The sequence below is a fragment of the Triticum urartu genome, chromosome 3A (genome assembly GCF_056163025.1).
Source record: "Triticum urartu cultivar PI428250 chromosome 3A, HENAU_Tu73, whole genome shotgun sequence".
Lineage (NCBI taxonomy): Eukaryota > Viridiplantae > Streptophyta > Magnoliopsida > Poales > Poaceae > Triticum > Triticum urartu.
This window is the reverse complement of record NC_141875.1, coordinates 51,734,022-51,750,000: the sequence shown is the minus strand read 5'-3', so window position 1 is coordinate 51,750,000 and position 15,979 is coordinate 51,734,022. Positions and strand designations below refer to the sequence as shown.

Here is a 15,979-nt window from a genome sequence, read left to right as displayed (position 1 = left end):
GCTACCTCAAGTTGTGCTATAGGTTCACTCATGAAGTTGTTACTAGGAGTAGCAAAACTCCCAAGATTACGAGCCATGGTAATCTTTTGGTTTTTCAACTCACAAGACTTGCAACTAAAAATAAAACTTAAACTAAAAAGAGAAAAGTAAACACAAAACAGAAAATTAACCTTAACAAAAACTATACACACAAAGACTAGGAATACTAAACTCCTCCCCGACAATGGCGTCAGAAAAAGGGCTTGATATCTCCTTTTTATTGATTGGGTATTGGAACATAAAAGAGTATCCCACACCTATTTCCCCAGAGGTGACCTTGGGTTATCGAACCCACGAGAGGAAGATTCCCCTTGAAGCGATGGTCTCTAGCAAGCTTTTGTCAAAGTATAAAATCCAGCTTTTGACCGGATCAACAAGCAAATAGTGATTCAAATACTTGTAATAAAAAGAGGTACGGGCATGAGGTCTTATGCTTACAACCTGGTATTTTTGATTGGATCAAATAAGTTATTAGTTTCTGCGTTGGAAGTCACCCATCAAGATGTGCTTATTACGGATCGAAGTAGGGGATGTGTCCAAATAACATCTTGACCGACATGACTCTACATGAAGAATCAGTTTTCCTACTGCTGGCCCTATCTGTCGTGCAGAGTTACCTCGATAATTAAGATAATAACATCAGACAAGAGCTTTGGGCATTTAATGACTACACCTCATTTCCCCCCAAGTATTGGATCCATGTTACCTTACTAAACCTTACTGTCACCAGTGTTCGGTAGAAGACTTCACAGTCTCCGTGCTCCTAGCTTCACCGGTGCTTGATCTCCATGATCCAGGGTACCTGCAGCCTGCAGGGATGAAGATCACGTACAAGACAAGAGGCATCTACACAGAAAAATTTTATTTCACACATACGAGACGCTATATCAAAGTCTTCCATTGATTCCCTCAACAAATACCTCTAGTTGCAAGGCTGATGCCTCAACCCATACCCTACCAAACTACTCACACGTGGAGATCAGATCACTGGAAGAAAACACCGAAGAACACATCTTGAGATTGGTAGATTGCAATATGTCTTACAATGGATGCCTTGTGTGATGCATGATTACAAATATGAATGGGATGGATGAGCACTATGGTGGTGGTGGAGATGGAGGTGGCTAGGGTTTGTGGATGATGATGAAGAGGGTTGTGGTAGTTGTGTTGTGCTCTGTGCTCACTAGTCTGTTCACATTTTGATAGGGCCTCTTTAACAAAAGTTGTTCATGTGGACGTTTTGCCTCGAAATCCATGCCATACGGGGCGGTCGCGCCCATATGGAATGCCGTCTTTGTTGCTGTTTTCGCGCATACTCCTCCTGTTGATCCTCTCCTCCTCCATTCTTCTTCCATTCCATTTCCACACAATGATTTACTTCCTTTTAGCCCATTTCTATGGAAACACATCAAAGATAGGATTTTTGGAATCCTTTGCATTCATTAGTCATTAGTATCGATATCGGAGCAAATATCTCTTATTGATTGAAATATCACGGTTTAAACAAAGGTGAAATGGGTGTATAAATATCACTCATCAACCATGCAAACCTCCATCCGGGCCGCCACCCCGACATCCATGTCTGAGACCCACCAACCTCCCATAGTAGAAGTAGAAGGCGTCTCCTTTTACTCCTAGCTCGGCATTAGCCACGAAGTTTGGGTCGATGCCTCCACGACAGGAGGCGTGCACGCGTGTGTCCCTGTCAGTCCTGGTGGACCTAGGGAGACACCACACCGTGACTACCAACGGTCGTTGCCGAGCAAGCTCGCACGACGCCATGCCCGCGACCATTGACACTGATCTGTCCAATAGACACGTGGAGTCCGACAGCCACCGTGAACCAATGTACGTGTGTGGAGACAAACCTCATCGCCCAGGGGCACCCCTCGACCGAGCCCACCATTGCCTACCCGGAGCGAGTGCTCCGACCCACCTCGAGCCCCAACTGATCCGCCCAAGCATGAGCCCAAGTCCTCACGCCGCCTCCGCCACGCAAGCAACCCGTGCGGCCAGTCTAGACCTGGGAGAAGGGAGCAACCACCACCAACATGCGTTGTCTGCCAGATCAGGGCTACCAGATCCACGTCGCTGCGACCACATTAGACCGGCACTATACCTCTGGTCACTGGCCACCAGGGCACAGGCGACGACCAGCAGCAGAGCCACCATTGGCCACTAGTGGCGTGCCGCCTGAGTACCCCGGCCGCCATTACCAGCCCACGCGCGCAGCTAGTGGCATCACGTAGCAGACTAGGCCGTACCCAGACCCAACCACATCAGCCGCCACGAGCATGCGCCCGTGCCCGGGCGAACCTCCATGCCTAGGTCAGGCATGCGCAACCCCACCGTAGCCATCTGCCAATGCGTCGACACACGCCTCGCCAGCGCAGCATCGTCGCCTAGTTCCAGCTGCCTGCGCCCACACCACCGAGCAGAAGGAGAGAAAGCCCCGCTGTCACTGATGTCGGCAGGCTTTGCATGGCGGCGTGCCCGACAACGGCGAGGACAGGGAGGGTAGGGGAGGAGGCCTCTACCAATGGCTAGGGTTGGCCTTCCCTGGTCGCCCCTCATGGGCGACGCTGGTGCGGGTCCAAAGATGTAATCTACACCGTTATGACTCGTTCCCACCAGATAAACGATGATTTTTTCTTGTTCATCATGATAATTTTTAGGGAGAGGAGTTAATCTACACCGTTATGATTCAATCCCACGATAGTATTTGATGTTTAACATAGGAATTTCTAGCAAGTTTCTAATTAGTAATAATAATAATAACAATAACAATAATAATAATAGTAATAATAATCTATACCTACTAATAAAGCAAGGTGCATTTCTCCAAATTTTTCATCCGTTCACCCATATTATATTTTTTGAGAATTTTGAAAATCCGAGGTGGTACTAATTTTCTTATATGCTATCAAAACAAAAAATATTCACGTAGTGGGCCAGGTAGTTGCTGCGCGCTACTGTTATGGGCCATCAAGCGCGCAAGTGGGCCTACTACAGCAAAACAAAGAAAAAGTTAATAGGCAAAGTGGAGAATCAAACTCAAGACCTCATGTAGTAGAAGTCGCTGCAGTTGCCAGCTAGGCTAAGCATCAATTCATGTTGTCATTGGAAAGCTTCGGGAAAATATATGATGGGTGAAGGACGCACAGGTTCCATAATTTAATAATCCCACCTCGACTTCTTACATCAAATTCTACCAATTCTTATACGTTCGCGAGTAGCCTGGCAACAAGAGAAATCGGGAATTAACCAGGACGGAGGAGGTGCCTCGCTGTGAATGACATTAAATGCAGGAATTGTGGGCTGCCTTTAATCACGAGCATGCATGGATATTAATTGGAATAATTTCTGGGATTAAAAGAGGCTATAGGAGGCTGCATGACAATAAACGTGGATTAAAGGTGAGTCAATTGTGGGCTGAATAAGGAATAAGGGTGCGAAACAAGAGTATAACTTGTTGGCATGCATGGATATTAATCGGAACAATTTGTGAGATTAAATATACAAGGGCATACACCCCTCTCTATGCATTTGACATTTAAACGGGATTGTGCCTTTGCGTACCCCCGTTGCATGCATGACATCTAAACCGGCCTATGCTAATTTTATGGGATGACAAACAATAATCTGAAAGGTGCATCAATCATGTATTTATTGTATTTTTTATTGGGTGTCTTCCTTAGGTCTCAAAAGGAACTAATTTTTAGAAAGCTATTTTCAGATAATGCATTGCTTTTGGTGTGCTAAATTTCTTCCGGGGCCGTAAATCTTAAGTGCATGGACTGAATTGTTTGTGTACTAACACCTATAATATTAACCCCTCCTTGTGCGCCTATGTCCAAACTCCTCCCTCACATGGTCTCCTTTAGCCGCGACGGCGATGCCCATAACATTAGCAACCCGAATTGCTGCTTGGCTTGCCATCGGGTGAGTTCTCAACATGGTGTTGGAGGAACGTCATACTATCTTTCTCTAGCAACTGCTATCATGTTCCATGAGTCCCATCTCCAAGAACCACGTTGATGAAGCATTTTTGTCATTAGCGACTCTTCTCCTACAATCCAGTTTGTTACTCGGGCAATCCTAATTCATGACAGCTAGCATTTACTTACTCCATAGCGCAACATGTGTGGTGGTTTAACATAGTTCCAATTTTTTTAAACATAGTTATAACCCTCCCGTTGCAACGCACGGGCATATGTGCTAATAATAATAATAATAATAATAATAATAATAATAATAATAATAATAATAATAGAAAAGATAGATAATATAGCAAAAATTCTTGTTCACGATCCTAATCTTTCTCCCACTAATTTTAAGGTGGGCCTAATGATCTCTCCTCTAATCTCTCTACCCCTGATTTTAACGTCGGAGAGGTAAGATTTTCACTGTAATCCTGGTTGGAAATCGCTCACGGTGACGCACGCACTAGCATCGCCTATTACTGATATACTCCCTTTGTCCTAAAATAAGTGTCTCAACTTTGTACTAAGTTTAGTACAAAATTATACAAAAATTAAGACACTTATTTTGGGACAAAGGGAGTAGAAGTTAACCCCAAAACTTTAATGGCAAAGAGACAAAGGAAAGGAGAGGCAGCGCTAGCAATTTCAACAACGACGATGTTTGTGTTTAGTTAATTTTGGTGACAATATAATTAAGTTTTTCATCTTCGCCTTCCCTGCATGTTTAGATGACAAGAACTTTCATGTCACATTGTCTTTCAACAATTTTTCGAAACTCTTGGAATTTCTGAAAAATCTCAAATATCCTCCCCTCGATGCACAGTTGGCTGAGGACGGGGAAGAGGAATTTTTGTGTAGGGCATGGTTAGATATCAGTTGACTGAGATTTAACCAAGGTTCAGTCAAGTAATATAACATAAAAAAGTAAAAAATATGCGGAAAATTCGCATCTGGTCCTGAGCACAGCTGATCCTGAAATCACATTCGATGGCTCTTCTGGGGATGCATGTGTTCTCTGTATTCCACACTGTATGTGACAAACGTATTGCCATAGTATTTCAGGGCAGGGCCCATGCATTAATTTGCTGCTCAGCCACTCCGTCAGACCGGTACAGGATACTCGTGGATGGATCAGGTTTCTTCCTGCGCCTCCCTGTTCCGGTGCGACACTGCGTGTTGACGGACGCAGCGAACGGCAACCTACCAGCCGGTGGGGTGGATAGGTAATCGTAGGTCCCAGTCCCCACCCCTCCACACTCGAGAAAAATCCATCCCTGCCGCCGCCGCTACCTGCCGGTTGTTCTTCATCGTGCGCACAGGCCACATACACCCACGTAGGCCAATTTGACAGGGAACAAGTGCAGCCAAATTAGTGAATCAACCAAACTAGTGCAGCTCGCATAACGCACACAACACTAGAATTAGCGCGGCCGACCATGCTTGTCTAACAGAAAGATACAAACTACAGCAGTGTGTATTAGCTGATGATTACTAGAAGTGTACAAAAGGACACAGGATTCAGTAAACTCAATGTTTTGCTTGGTTTCTTGCTCATTCAAAAAGTGTACAGAAAGAAACAAGACATAAGATTCAGTGTACAGCCAGAGAACCTTCAAAATTATTCTGAAACATGATGCCCATTCAGTAAACTCAACATTGTAAACAGGATGCCCAATCAGTAAACTCAACAGGATTACAAACTACTGCTTAGTTTCTTGCTTCCTGCTGTTTTGCTTGGAAGACTTGGCCTGGCACAAAATGGAAATAGGTTGATTGTCACTGAGATGAACAAGAGAACTGATGCATTGGCAGATGGTTATTGGCATGATCGAAAATATTGTAGACAGATGGTCATGCTCACATATTTGAATCCAGATGGTAAATAATTATTTGTGCAAACCAAATTTAATTCGAGCATGAGGCTTGGAGATTGTTTCTCTTCCAGGATGTGAATTTAGAGATAATTCTGTACTTGGAAATCACCATATGAATGCTCGACTATACTATGTCTTCACAAAAGGCAGTTTAATTAGCAGAAGAGTTTTGAATAAAGTGTACTAGGATCTTATATTTTAACTCATGTATATCTTTTTTTAGATCGATTGCTGTATAATTTGAAAGGTTTGCACTTATTCTTGAAGAGAAAAGGATGTGTGGCTTAATATGGCTACTACCTGAAAAAGACTTCTACAAGTATGACTAGGATTGATATGGACAGTTAAACTTCTCACATATTTACCTGTTAGGTGCGAAAAGCAATTAAGTTCAGAACACTGGCCTCCCCCTCAAGTGTCGGGCATTAGCAAGTACTGATTCCAATCTTACTATTTTCTAAGTTAGCTATCGGTTTGACAATTTCCCAGCAGCTTTAAGAAGTCATACAGAAAACTTGAGTAAGATACGAGATAGAAATCTACTGTATGTTGTGCAAGTTCCCGAGCAATTGCAATGAAATGATTAAGGAAAGAGCAAGCTGTCAAGTTGTCCATCCGCGAACAATTAGCAAAGTTTACTGTCTAAACAGCTGTATAAATCTACAATTGTTTTTTGAATGGAGTGGGATGACAGGAACTTTATAACAAGTACCTTGTATGCTTTTAGCACTAACTAGACCCTATCAAAAGAATCTGAGCAGTGCCCTGAAAAAAGGATTCAAAGGTTCAGTTCTCACTGGACTCAAAATACCAGCATCCTGGTTCTCACTGGATTCAATGGTTCAGTTCTCACAAATCACCAATACTGCCTTGTTGATTTTTCTAGGACTTGTGACTGCAGAATCGTTTGTTTCTAGAAAACAAATTAGCCAAGAATAATATCATTTGACCACTGAACCATCACATAAACAAGGTTGTTTTCTGAAAACAGACACTACATATGCAATTCACACTACAGAAGTTCAGAGTAATTCTTAAGCATGTAATGGTACTTGAAAAAAGATATGTATTTGCTAAAGCATGTACATGTTACATTTTTGAGTGCCTTTTGAGATGCTAAAGCATGTGTAATTGAATTTTTTTGAGGTCATTAGCATTTGAACACTTCCATAATTCTGATGGAATACCTTGGTGAGGATCTTGATGAGGCTTTTCTCTTGGAGTCCTTCGTTCTTGGAGGATCTTGGTGGGGGCCTTTCGGATGTGGACGGCGACCGAACAACAGCTCCAGTGTTCGAGGGAGGCAGGGGAGGAAGAACATCTTCAGCTCGTGAGGTATCTCGCTTGATCCTTCTTTCCTCATCACCTTGTACTCGGTAGGTAAATTCTGGATCATTCCGTTGTATCCCTTTGAACACAGCTAGTGTCTTATTTCCATCATCGTCAGTCTGGTCTTGACTTATCCAGCCACACAGATTGCGCAGCGTCCATTTTGTTGAAGGCACATTCTGGGTTGAACCAAAGAAGCTGCCAATCATGTTGTGCCTTGTTCAAGTTCACATTGTACACATTTATGTGCTTGTGGATGGCCAATGAACTTTCTCACCGCAAGTAAGAGACAATGAATGGTTGTGGCTTGACCAGTGTTCAGCAATGAGCCATCATTGTCTGCACCTGTAAGTAATCTCATCATTGCAGGGCACTCGCACCAGCAAGATCGGTTATTTTGCTGCTCAGGCTTCCCCTGCAAAAAAATGTTTTCTCTGTGTCAAATTTTAAAAATGAATTCCCGTGCAATCAATATGTTAAAAAACTGCCAAATCTTTTCTTCTCGGCTCTTAACTCTTAAGTGCTAACCTAGCATCCATAAACAATCTCCTGCATACACTTTGTCTGCTCGTATATCAAATCCAAGCTCTCAAAAATACAGGTTATAGAAATCTTATGCTTCCCCGAGTGAGTCAAAACTCATCCCAATCTCTGGCTTCACTACATTGTCTGAGAGTTTATCAGCGTACCTCCTGATTGTTTCTTCTAATGGAGTGACTATACCTGGATAGGGTGCCCTGTCCGGAGGGTCACGTCCTACTCTTAAGTCCTAATCTGAAATTGAATTCACAGTTTTGAGATGATGCAATCCTTTCACATATAACAGTGGGGCCGTGATTTTTGTGCATCAGCACATTTGGACGTAATGATCTGTCCACAAACCGCTATGTATGCTAATTACGCGCATGGATGAGGATGACGACCAAAATCAGGGGGTCAGCTAGTTGACAGTAGTAGTAATGTCCCTAACATCTATCAACATAGGCACTAAAAATAAAAATAAAACATGAATCCAGAGAGAAAGAACATTGAATTTTATGTATACCATCTGGTTCACCCAGGTGCCTCTGGGTTCACCTTCCCGGTCGACTCACGGGCTAGGTTTGCTATTGCTTCCTCCTGCCAGCGGGATCGTTCTGCTCAGCAACGCCGCCAAGTTGTCCAACTACACCCGCGCACGACGAGTCAGCGTTTGCCGGTGCGGACGGCTCAACAGACGTCAACACCAATGGATCTGGCTGCTCAACATCCGCAGTGACCTCTCTGAGCGGGAGCCTATGGCATGTTCAACAAACCGAAGACCAGTCATTGACTATTTCTGCTCACACGTCTTCGGATCGAATCAAACAGAATAATACGGTGGAAAAATTACCTGTCAATCAGATCCAGCAGATATCCGAGCCCATTGTGGCGTAGGTCCGCAAACTCCGCCATATTGCTCGCCGCCGCCATTTATTTGCCCTCCGCCGTCGAGCTAGGGGGAAGGGCTCAACTGAGTAGATGGGAACCGAGGTGTCTCTTTTTTTTTTAAAGCTGTCCGAGATATTTTTGCTGCCCCACGCTTCATCCGCCGTCAGCGTTTACTGAACCTTGACGGCGATGTTTTTGCAGCAAACGGCGCGCATACGTTTCTGATCCCCGCACAACTTTTCGTTACGGAGGCGAGCCACGGCTCGGTTCGTCAAGGTAACCTGAATTTCAATAAACGAGCCCGCGGGCTACCGTACATCACTATTCTTCATAGTATAGCGTCAGATGACTGCATTTTCTTACACCCGTATATCCTAAAGATGGACCCACAAGTCCAAATCCCTAGAGATGGACCTATGGCCAGGATAACATGTTCAGATGCCACCCCTACCAGTAACGCCACTCTCAAAATATGCACAGATCTTTACTTAAAATCTACGAATATAACATCGACTAGGACTTCGACTAAGATTTAGCAATCCCATTTTGTGTAAGAGTAGCCGCAAGTCACCCCTTGCTTGGCCACGTGATGTGTATTAATATGTCTGGCTACCATCGGTACTGGCTACAGAAGATTTTCTTTTTCTTTGCGGGGTGGCTACAGAAGATTTGATTTGATTACAATATATACAAGACTTGATTCTCAGGCTAAACTTGTATAATCAGAAGGATGTATCACAACACGCTAATGGAAGTCCACTTACGTTGATATTGACACGCTAACAGTATGGACTAGCGAACTAAGCGTAGCTCAAACGATATAGATTCTTTGTGGTGGAACCGGTCCTTCAGGGTTCCAACATTGATGCTCGTATTTTTCTGAATTCATTTCAGACTTTTCGACGATATTTGTTCAGCGGAAGAGACTTTCCCGCCGACTACGAGTAATTTTTGATGACTTCGTCGATCTTAAAATATGATATAGGCTCAGTATTTCAAATATACCCATAGAAATGTGAGTGCGTGCGTTTATAGTGAATGAGTGTATGTGTATGTTGAGAGGATATATGCATGCAAATTGTTAGAGTTAAATAGGCGGACACGAGCACCAAGGAGGTAGCTGGTTTGCTTATTTAAACACGAGGCCCTACCCCCTAATTCGCATCAAACCATTGATTCAAACTTGAAACATTCCCTCCCACCGCCCCACTCTCTAGCTCGGTAGCCATGGGGTCCCTCATCGGCCATGTTGCGCCGGGAGCCGGTTTCCTCCTCATCGGCCTGTGGCATCTCTTCAACCACATCCGTCTGCTGGCGCTGAGTCCCAGCTCCTACGTCGCGCCGGTCTGGTTCCCGTTCCCGGCGCGGGGCCTCCGGCACCTCGAGCTCATCCTCATCATCGTCGGGTCGTCGGCGTCCATCTTCATGGAGCTCTTCGGCAGCCCCAGGAAGCACCAACCGTTCGACGACGACGGCACCATCCCCTCCGTGCACCTCCACAACCTGGAGCACGCGTCCATCTCGCTCGCGCTGCTCCTCTTCGCCGCGGCCACCCTCCACATGGACAGGGTCCGGGCGCCCATGCGGGACGCCGTCTCGCAGCTGGTCGCCGCCGCGGCGCTCGCGCAGGAGCTGCTCATGTTCCACCTCCACTCCACGGACCACATGGGCGTGGAGGGGCAGTTCCACTGGCTGCTGCAGGCCGTCATCGCGGTCACGCTCGCCGCCACGCTGCTGTGGTTCGCCTGCCCTGGGAGCTTCGCCGTGAGCCTGGTGCGGTCCGCGAGCATCGTGTTGCAGGGCGTCTGGTTCATCGTCATGGGCGTCATGCTCTGGACGCCGGGGCTCATCTCCAAGGGATGCTTCATCAACCTCGAGGAAGGCCACAACGTTGTCCGCTGCCGCACCGACGAGGCGCTCCACCGCGCAAAGTCCCTCGTCAACCTGCAGTTCAGCTGGTACCTCACCGCCACCGTGCTGTTCGTCGTCGTGTTGTACCTCCAGCTCACCAAGCTGTACCACGAGGAGCCGCGCTACCTTCCGCTGGTGAAGACAAGCCACGCCGACGGCAGGTCCGGATCTGTCGAGGACGATGACGGCGACGATGACGACGACCACGTCGAGGCCGCAAAGCGTACCTTCGGTCACGGTCACGTGGTCAGCGGCACACATTAAGCCCATGCATGCATGGAGACCGAGAAATAATTTAAGCTGTACGTGAGATGGGGCAACGGGTCTTGAGTCAGGATGGCTCCGTGGATTGGTGTAACTCTAAACTGCGGAACGTAGTTCAGTGTTCGGATTGGTGTGGTGGTGGATGACCCAAGACCTCTATGTGTAGATATAATGCATGGGAAGTTCGTGCTTGGCTACCCGCAAAGAAAATGTTTATTTATGAGCGGTGAGCTCTTGTTTATTCGAGCGTCTCTGTCTTTTTTAACCGGGTAAGCTCTCTATCTGCATTGAAGTACAGGAAAATCACGCGTTGTCCTGTATAACCGCGTACACCGAGTGAAAAACACGAGTTCTCCGATTACATCCGAGTGAACAGAGCAAGAGCATCTCTAACCCCGACCCGCGAACCTTCCGTTTGGACCGTGTTGTCCGCATCATGGAAGCTATTCAACGTGGCCGTGTATCGGCCCACGGCATGGTTTGAACAAATTTTCTCTCATAAAACAAAGACAAATATGGAGCTTTGCGGGAGTCCGGATCACTATCATGTCTACTTCGGACCACCCTTCCCACCAAAAATCCCCTACCCGCCCTCGCGCGCTTTCCTTCTGATGCACGCGCCGCTTACGGACCGCATTCATGCCGGCCCAGAGCACGCTGCGGCCGGCATTGATGCCGCGATTGACACGAGTGAGGGAGGACGGCGCTTGATCGACACGTCATCTTGGGAGCCGCCGCTTCAATGCGGACGCAACTTCCCGAGGAACATACTCCGGCTGCTGCGTCACATTGAAGTGGCTGACCAGCCCTTCGCATGGCCTGGCCGCGGCTATATAAGCAGCGCTACATCGCCATCCACATCGCAGTCTATCCTCCTCCCCTCTCCCCGCCCATCTTCCTCCACATCTCCGGCGATGGGCAAGTCCTGGGCGTCGGCATCAGCAGGCGGCGATCTAGGGCGGACTCTGGCGAATCGTGGCGACGCCGCCCTCAAATTTGGGGCCGTCGTCCTAATCGGCGGGCGGATCCTCGACGAAGGCGGAGATCACCATCTCCTCCAGCAATGAGGAGGACCAGCCGCCGCAGCAATCCGCTCCGGCGGTGGCCGGCAGGTGTACGCCGCCACCGACATGGAGTACGAGGAGCAAATGGAGCTAGTACTCCGTCGCTCAGTGCTCCGCCTCAACGGCCTGGCTTCGCCACCGGAGATGCTCCTCCCCGTGAAGCCGGAGCCGGCATCCCCTCAGCGCTCTCCGCCGTGCAACCGCGGTGTCCAAATTGGATGCTGCATGAACAACGCCTCTCATCGCCGGCAATGCGCATCAAGGAGGAGTGGCTCTCTTCGTCGCCCCAGCGTGTCAAGGAGGAGTGACTCTCTCCACCACGACGCGTCAAGGAGGAGCACCGCTAGTCGTGCCCATTGCGATTGCGAAAACACATGGTCGCCTTCGGCACGATCTCAACGGCGGCGGCGACGACTCTTCATCGTCCAGGAATGCCCTAACGGCGCATGAGTATGCCGACAGGGAGCGGCGCCGGCGGGACAGACGCAACGCGGCGCGCCGGTCGGAGTTCGCTGGCTCCGACGTCCCGCCACCATACATCATGGCGGACTCGAAGATGGCATACACCTGGGCTCTGGACCGCTCTGCGATGATGGCGGAGACGAGCAAGCGCTGTCTCCACCGCCTCGATGGGGAGATGGCGGAGTACGACAAGGAGTGGTCTCTCGTCGAGATCACCGCCACCAATGCCGCTTCCTCCCAGGCCTGCCGCCCTCTCCCCGCCCATGTCATCGGTGGCCGTGGCCACACTGCGCACGACTAGTAGGAGGGAGTGGATAGGATCATTCGCCAGGGTCAGGCGGCTGCCGGGAAGCCCTGTCGCGATGCCACCACCTTCCGCCGCCCAAATCTTGACGACTCCGACTCAGACGACGGAGTGGGCGACGATGATGGAGGAGGAGCCACCGGCCAGCTCAGCAAAGCGTACAAGGTCACCGTCAAGTATATGGTAGTTTAGGATTTTATTTTAAGGCTTTTAGTTCACCGGGCGACATATCATCCGGTTTTATGTATAAGTTATTATATTTCAAATGAAATCCTCCGTGTTTATATCAAAAGTCGTTCGGTTTGCATGAATTTTGTCTGGTTAGTTCAAATTGTTGTCAAAATATATGCGGCTATGGTTAGATGGCGGCCTCCTTATCCGTGTCAGCAGACTGAACCGTTCTGTCTGCGAACGGACGCGGGAGGAAATTTGCAGGTTGCGTTGGAGATGTCCTAAGCAACGAGAAACTCACGTCACAAACAAGATACTAGACTTATGACTAAGTGAGTCAAGTGGGTCCACAAAAAGTGTTTGGACCATTTTTGTCATCCAACAGGGACATGTTATATCTTCTTAGTATCTGGACGTACGGATTCCGGTATCCAAGAGACAAACATGGGGGGCTTTGCTCAAACATGCATTTGACCAACCACATGCATGGTCTATCTCTTCCCTCTGTCCTCCCATCCGCACATGCATGGTTGTAACGCCCAGAGGCCGATGCGTCAGGTGTCTTCCAGTTATTCGATGTTGTTGCCTCGTCAGTTGTTTGCGTGTCATGCATTTCATATCATGTCATCATGTGCATCACATTTGCATACATGTTCGTCTCATGCATCCGAGCATTTTCCCCGTTGTCCGTTTTACGATCCGACACTCCTATGTCCTCCGGCGTCCCCTTTTGTCTCTTTTCGTGTGCGGGTGTTAAACGTTCTCGGATTGGACCGAGATTTTCCAAGCGGCCTTGGTTCACCACCGATAGACCGCCCGTCAAATTTCGTGCCATTTGGACTTCATTTGATACTCCAACGGTTAACCGAGGAACCGTAAGGGCCTCGTGTGTTTTGCAGCCCAACACCTCTCCAAAGTGGCCCAAAGCCCAGCTAAATCCCCTCCATCCTCTCGGTCGTTCGATCACGATCGCGTGGCCGAAAACTGTGCTCAATTTGGAGCCTCCTAGCTCCCTCTACCTATAAATATAGACCCCCTCCGAAAATCTCGCAGTCAAACCCTAACTTTTGTCCTCCTCGCGCCGCCGGACACTTCTCCACCGGCCGGACGTGTCTGATTCGCCCGCGCCGCCGCGCCCAGCCAACCGTGAGCCGCCACGTGGGCCGCCGCCGCCTCCCACCTCGCCGGCCCGCGCGGCCCGGGGCAGGCCCCCGCGGCCCGAGCCGCCCGCCACCAGCGCTCGCGCCCGCGCCGCCCGCCTCCGCCGCCAGCGCTCGCCGCTCCGCCGCGCCGCTCGCCGCCTCCTCGCCGCCCACGCGCGCCGGACCTCCCCGCCGGCTGCCTCCGCTCCGCCACTGGACCTCGCCGCCTCGTCCTCCCTCAGCTCCGGCCACGGTGCCCCGCCGTTTACAACAACTCCGGCGAGCTCCTTCGAGCTCCGGTCGCCGCCCCGCACTATTCCGGCCAACCTCGGGAAGGGTGCCCAGATCTAGATCCAGATCCGAAATTAGGGTTGACCTCGTTTTTTCCCTAAGTTTTTAGTATTTTTAGCATACTACATCACATCATATCTTTGCATCCGTGGCTCCGTTTTGGGCTTGTAGCATATCAAATTGTTCATCTGGATAAGTACTTCATTTCATTCCATTGCACCATGTTCATTGGAGTTCATCTTGATGCCCTAAATGCTGTTGCAAGAGTGCTATGTAATGTTAGTTTCAGATTCTTATCAGATATTGGACATTTGTCATTTTTGCCATGTTTAATGTGTGCCTCCTATGAACTTGAGCCCTGCATGTGTTTTGTTATATGCCATGCGATCTTTACAGGGGTGTATGCCATGTATTTTTGTGATCAATGTGGTGACTAGCACAAGCATGCAAAGTAGCTCTCGTGATGTTGCTGATTTCAGGGACTTAGAATTCTTCCAAGTCATTTTCCTGATGATATTTGTATGCCATGTATTCATGTTGCTACAGAGTGATCCATGCCTCTTTCGAGCATGTTCAGTAAAGATGATTTTGAGATATTGTTATGCTCTATCCATCCATGTCTTTGTTTGCAATTATGGAGTGCCCTAGCATGACTCAATCTTGCTCTACTTTTGCTATAAAATGTTCCTGGCAGATTGTTTACGTGTTAATCAATTTTGCCGAGGTTGTTGTAGTTGATCCATGCATGCTATGAGAGTGCTCTTGCCATGATTAGCTTATTTATCATGTCTTCTTGCTGGGTGTATGCTTAGTTTGTCATGCAATGCCTTGTGGTGAGTGCATCGAGCTCGCAAACATGCCTATGTAACTCTGTTTATGCCATGTGCAGTTTTCTGCTAAGTCTGAATCTGTTAACGAAACTTGCTATGTTCACATGGGTGCCATCATATCTTCTGATCCTTTTTGGCTTATGGTCAGTAAGGGACTTTTTGATATATGCTTTGAGTAGTCTCATGCCGTGTCTTGCTTTGCCATGATATGTTCCTGTAGCATGTTGTTATCTTGCTCTAAACATTGCTTCCTAATGTTAAATCCTGACATGCTGTTATTTTCTCTAAGTCTGTGAACCTGATATCTTTTGCACTTTTGCCATGCTTGTTTGAGCCTGCTATTGTGTGATTTAGCCGTAGCTCAGTGTTCATCTTTTGTCAAGCATCTTGAGTGGATCACTGCCATGTGCTTTATTGCTATGTTAGAGTACAGTAGCTTATTGTTCTTGATGCATTTAGATGGCATCGTGCTGTTAATCGCAGATTGATGCCATTATTGTTTTGCTTGCCATTTGTAAAACTTGCATCCGATTCCGGTGATCTTTATATCGATTTCGATCGAAATCATCTCATCTTTCCAGTGGCTCTCTTGGTTTGCCAAGTTGAGGCCTGGTTCAATCTTTTCCTTCCGGAGCATGCATATGCATTGCATATCACATCCCGCATATCATGCCTTGTTTTGCATCATGTTGCTTGCGCATTGCACCGTGGTTGATCGTGGTTCCCTTTTCTTGTGTTCTTTCTTTGGGTAGAGCCGGGAGACGAGTACGTGATCAAGGAACCTGTTGAGTACGCTTACGAGGATCAAGCTTTCGTCAACTCGGAGAACTTTGCAGGCAAGATGACGATACCCTCGAAATCACTTCTATCTTTGCTTGCTAGTTGCTCGCTCTTTTGCTATGCCT

The 15,979-nt window shown here is 47.9% G+C and overlaps 1 protein-coding gene across 1 annotated transcript; it reads left to right on the top strand.

The window, feature by feature from the left end:
* Window positions 1–9,824: 9,824 nt before the first annotated feature.
* LOC125547901 (uncharacterized) lies at window positions 9,825–10,954 on the top strand. Its single transcript, XM_087516598.1, has one exon. The coding sequence runs from the start codon at window positions 9,863–9,865 to the stop codon at window positions 10,808–10,810; it is 948 nt and encodes a 315-aa protein (XP_087372724.1). The 5' UTR covers window positions 9,825–9,862; the 3' UTR covers window positions 10,811–10,954.
* Window positions 10,955–15,979: the final 5,025 nt, after the last annotated feature.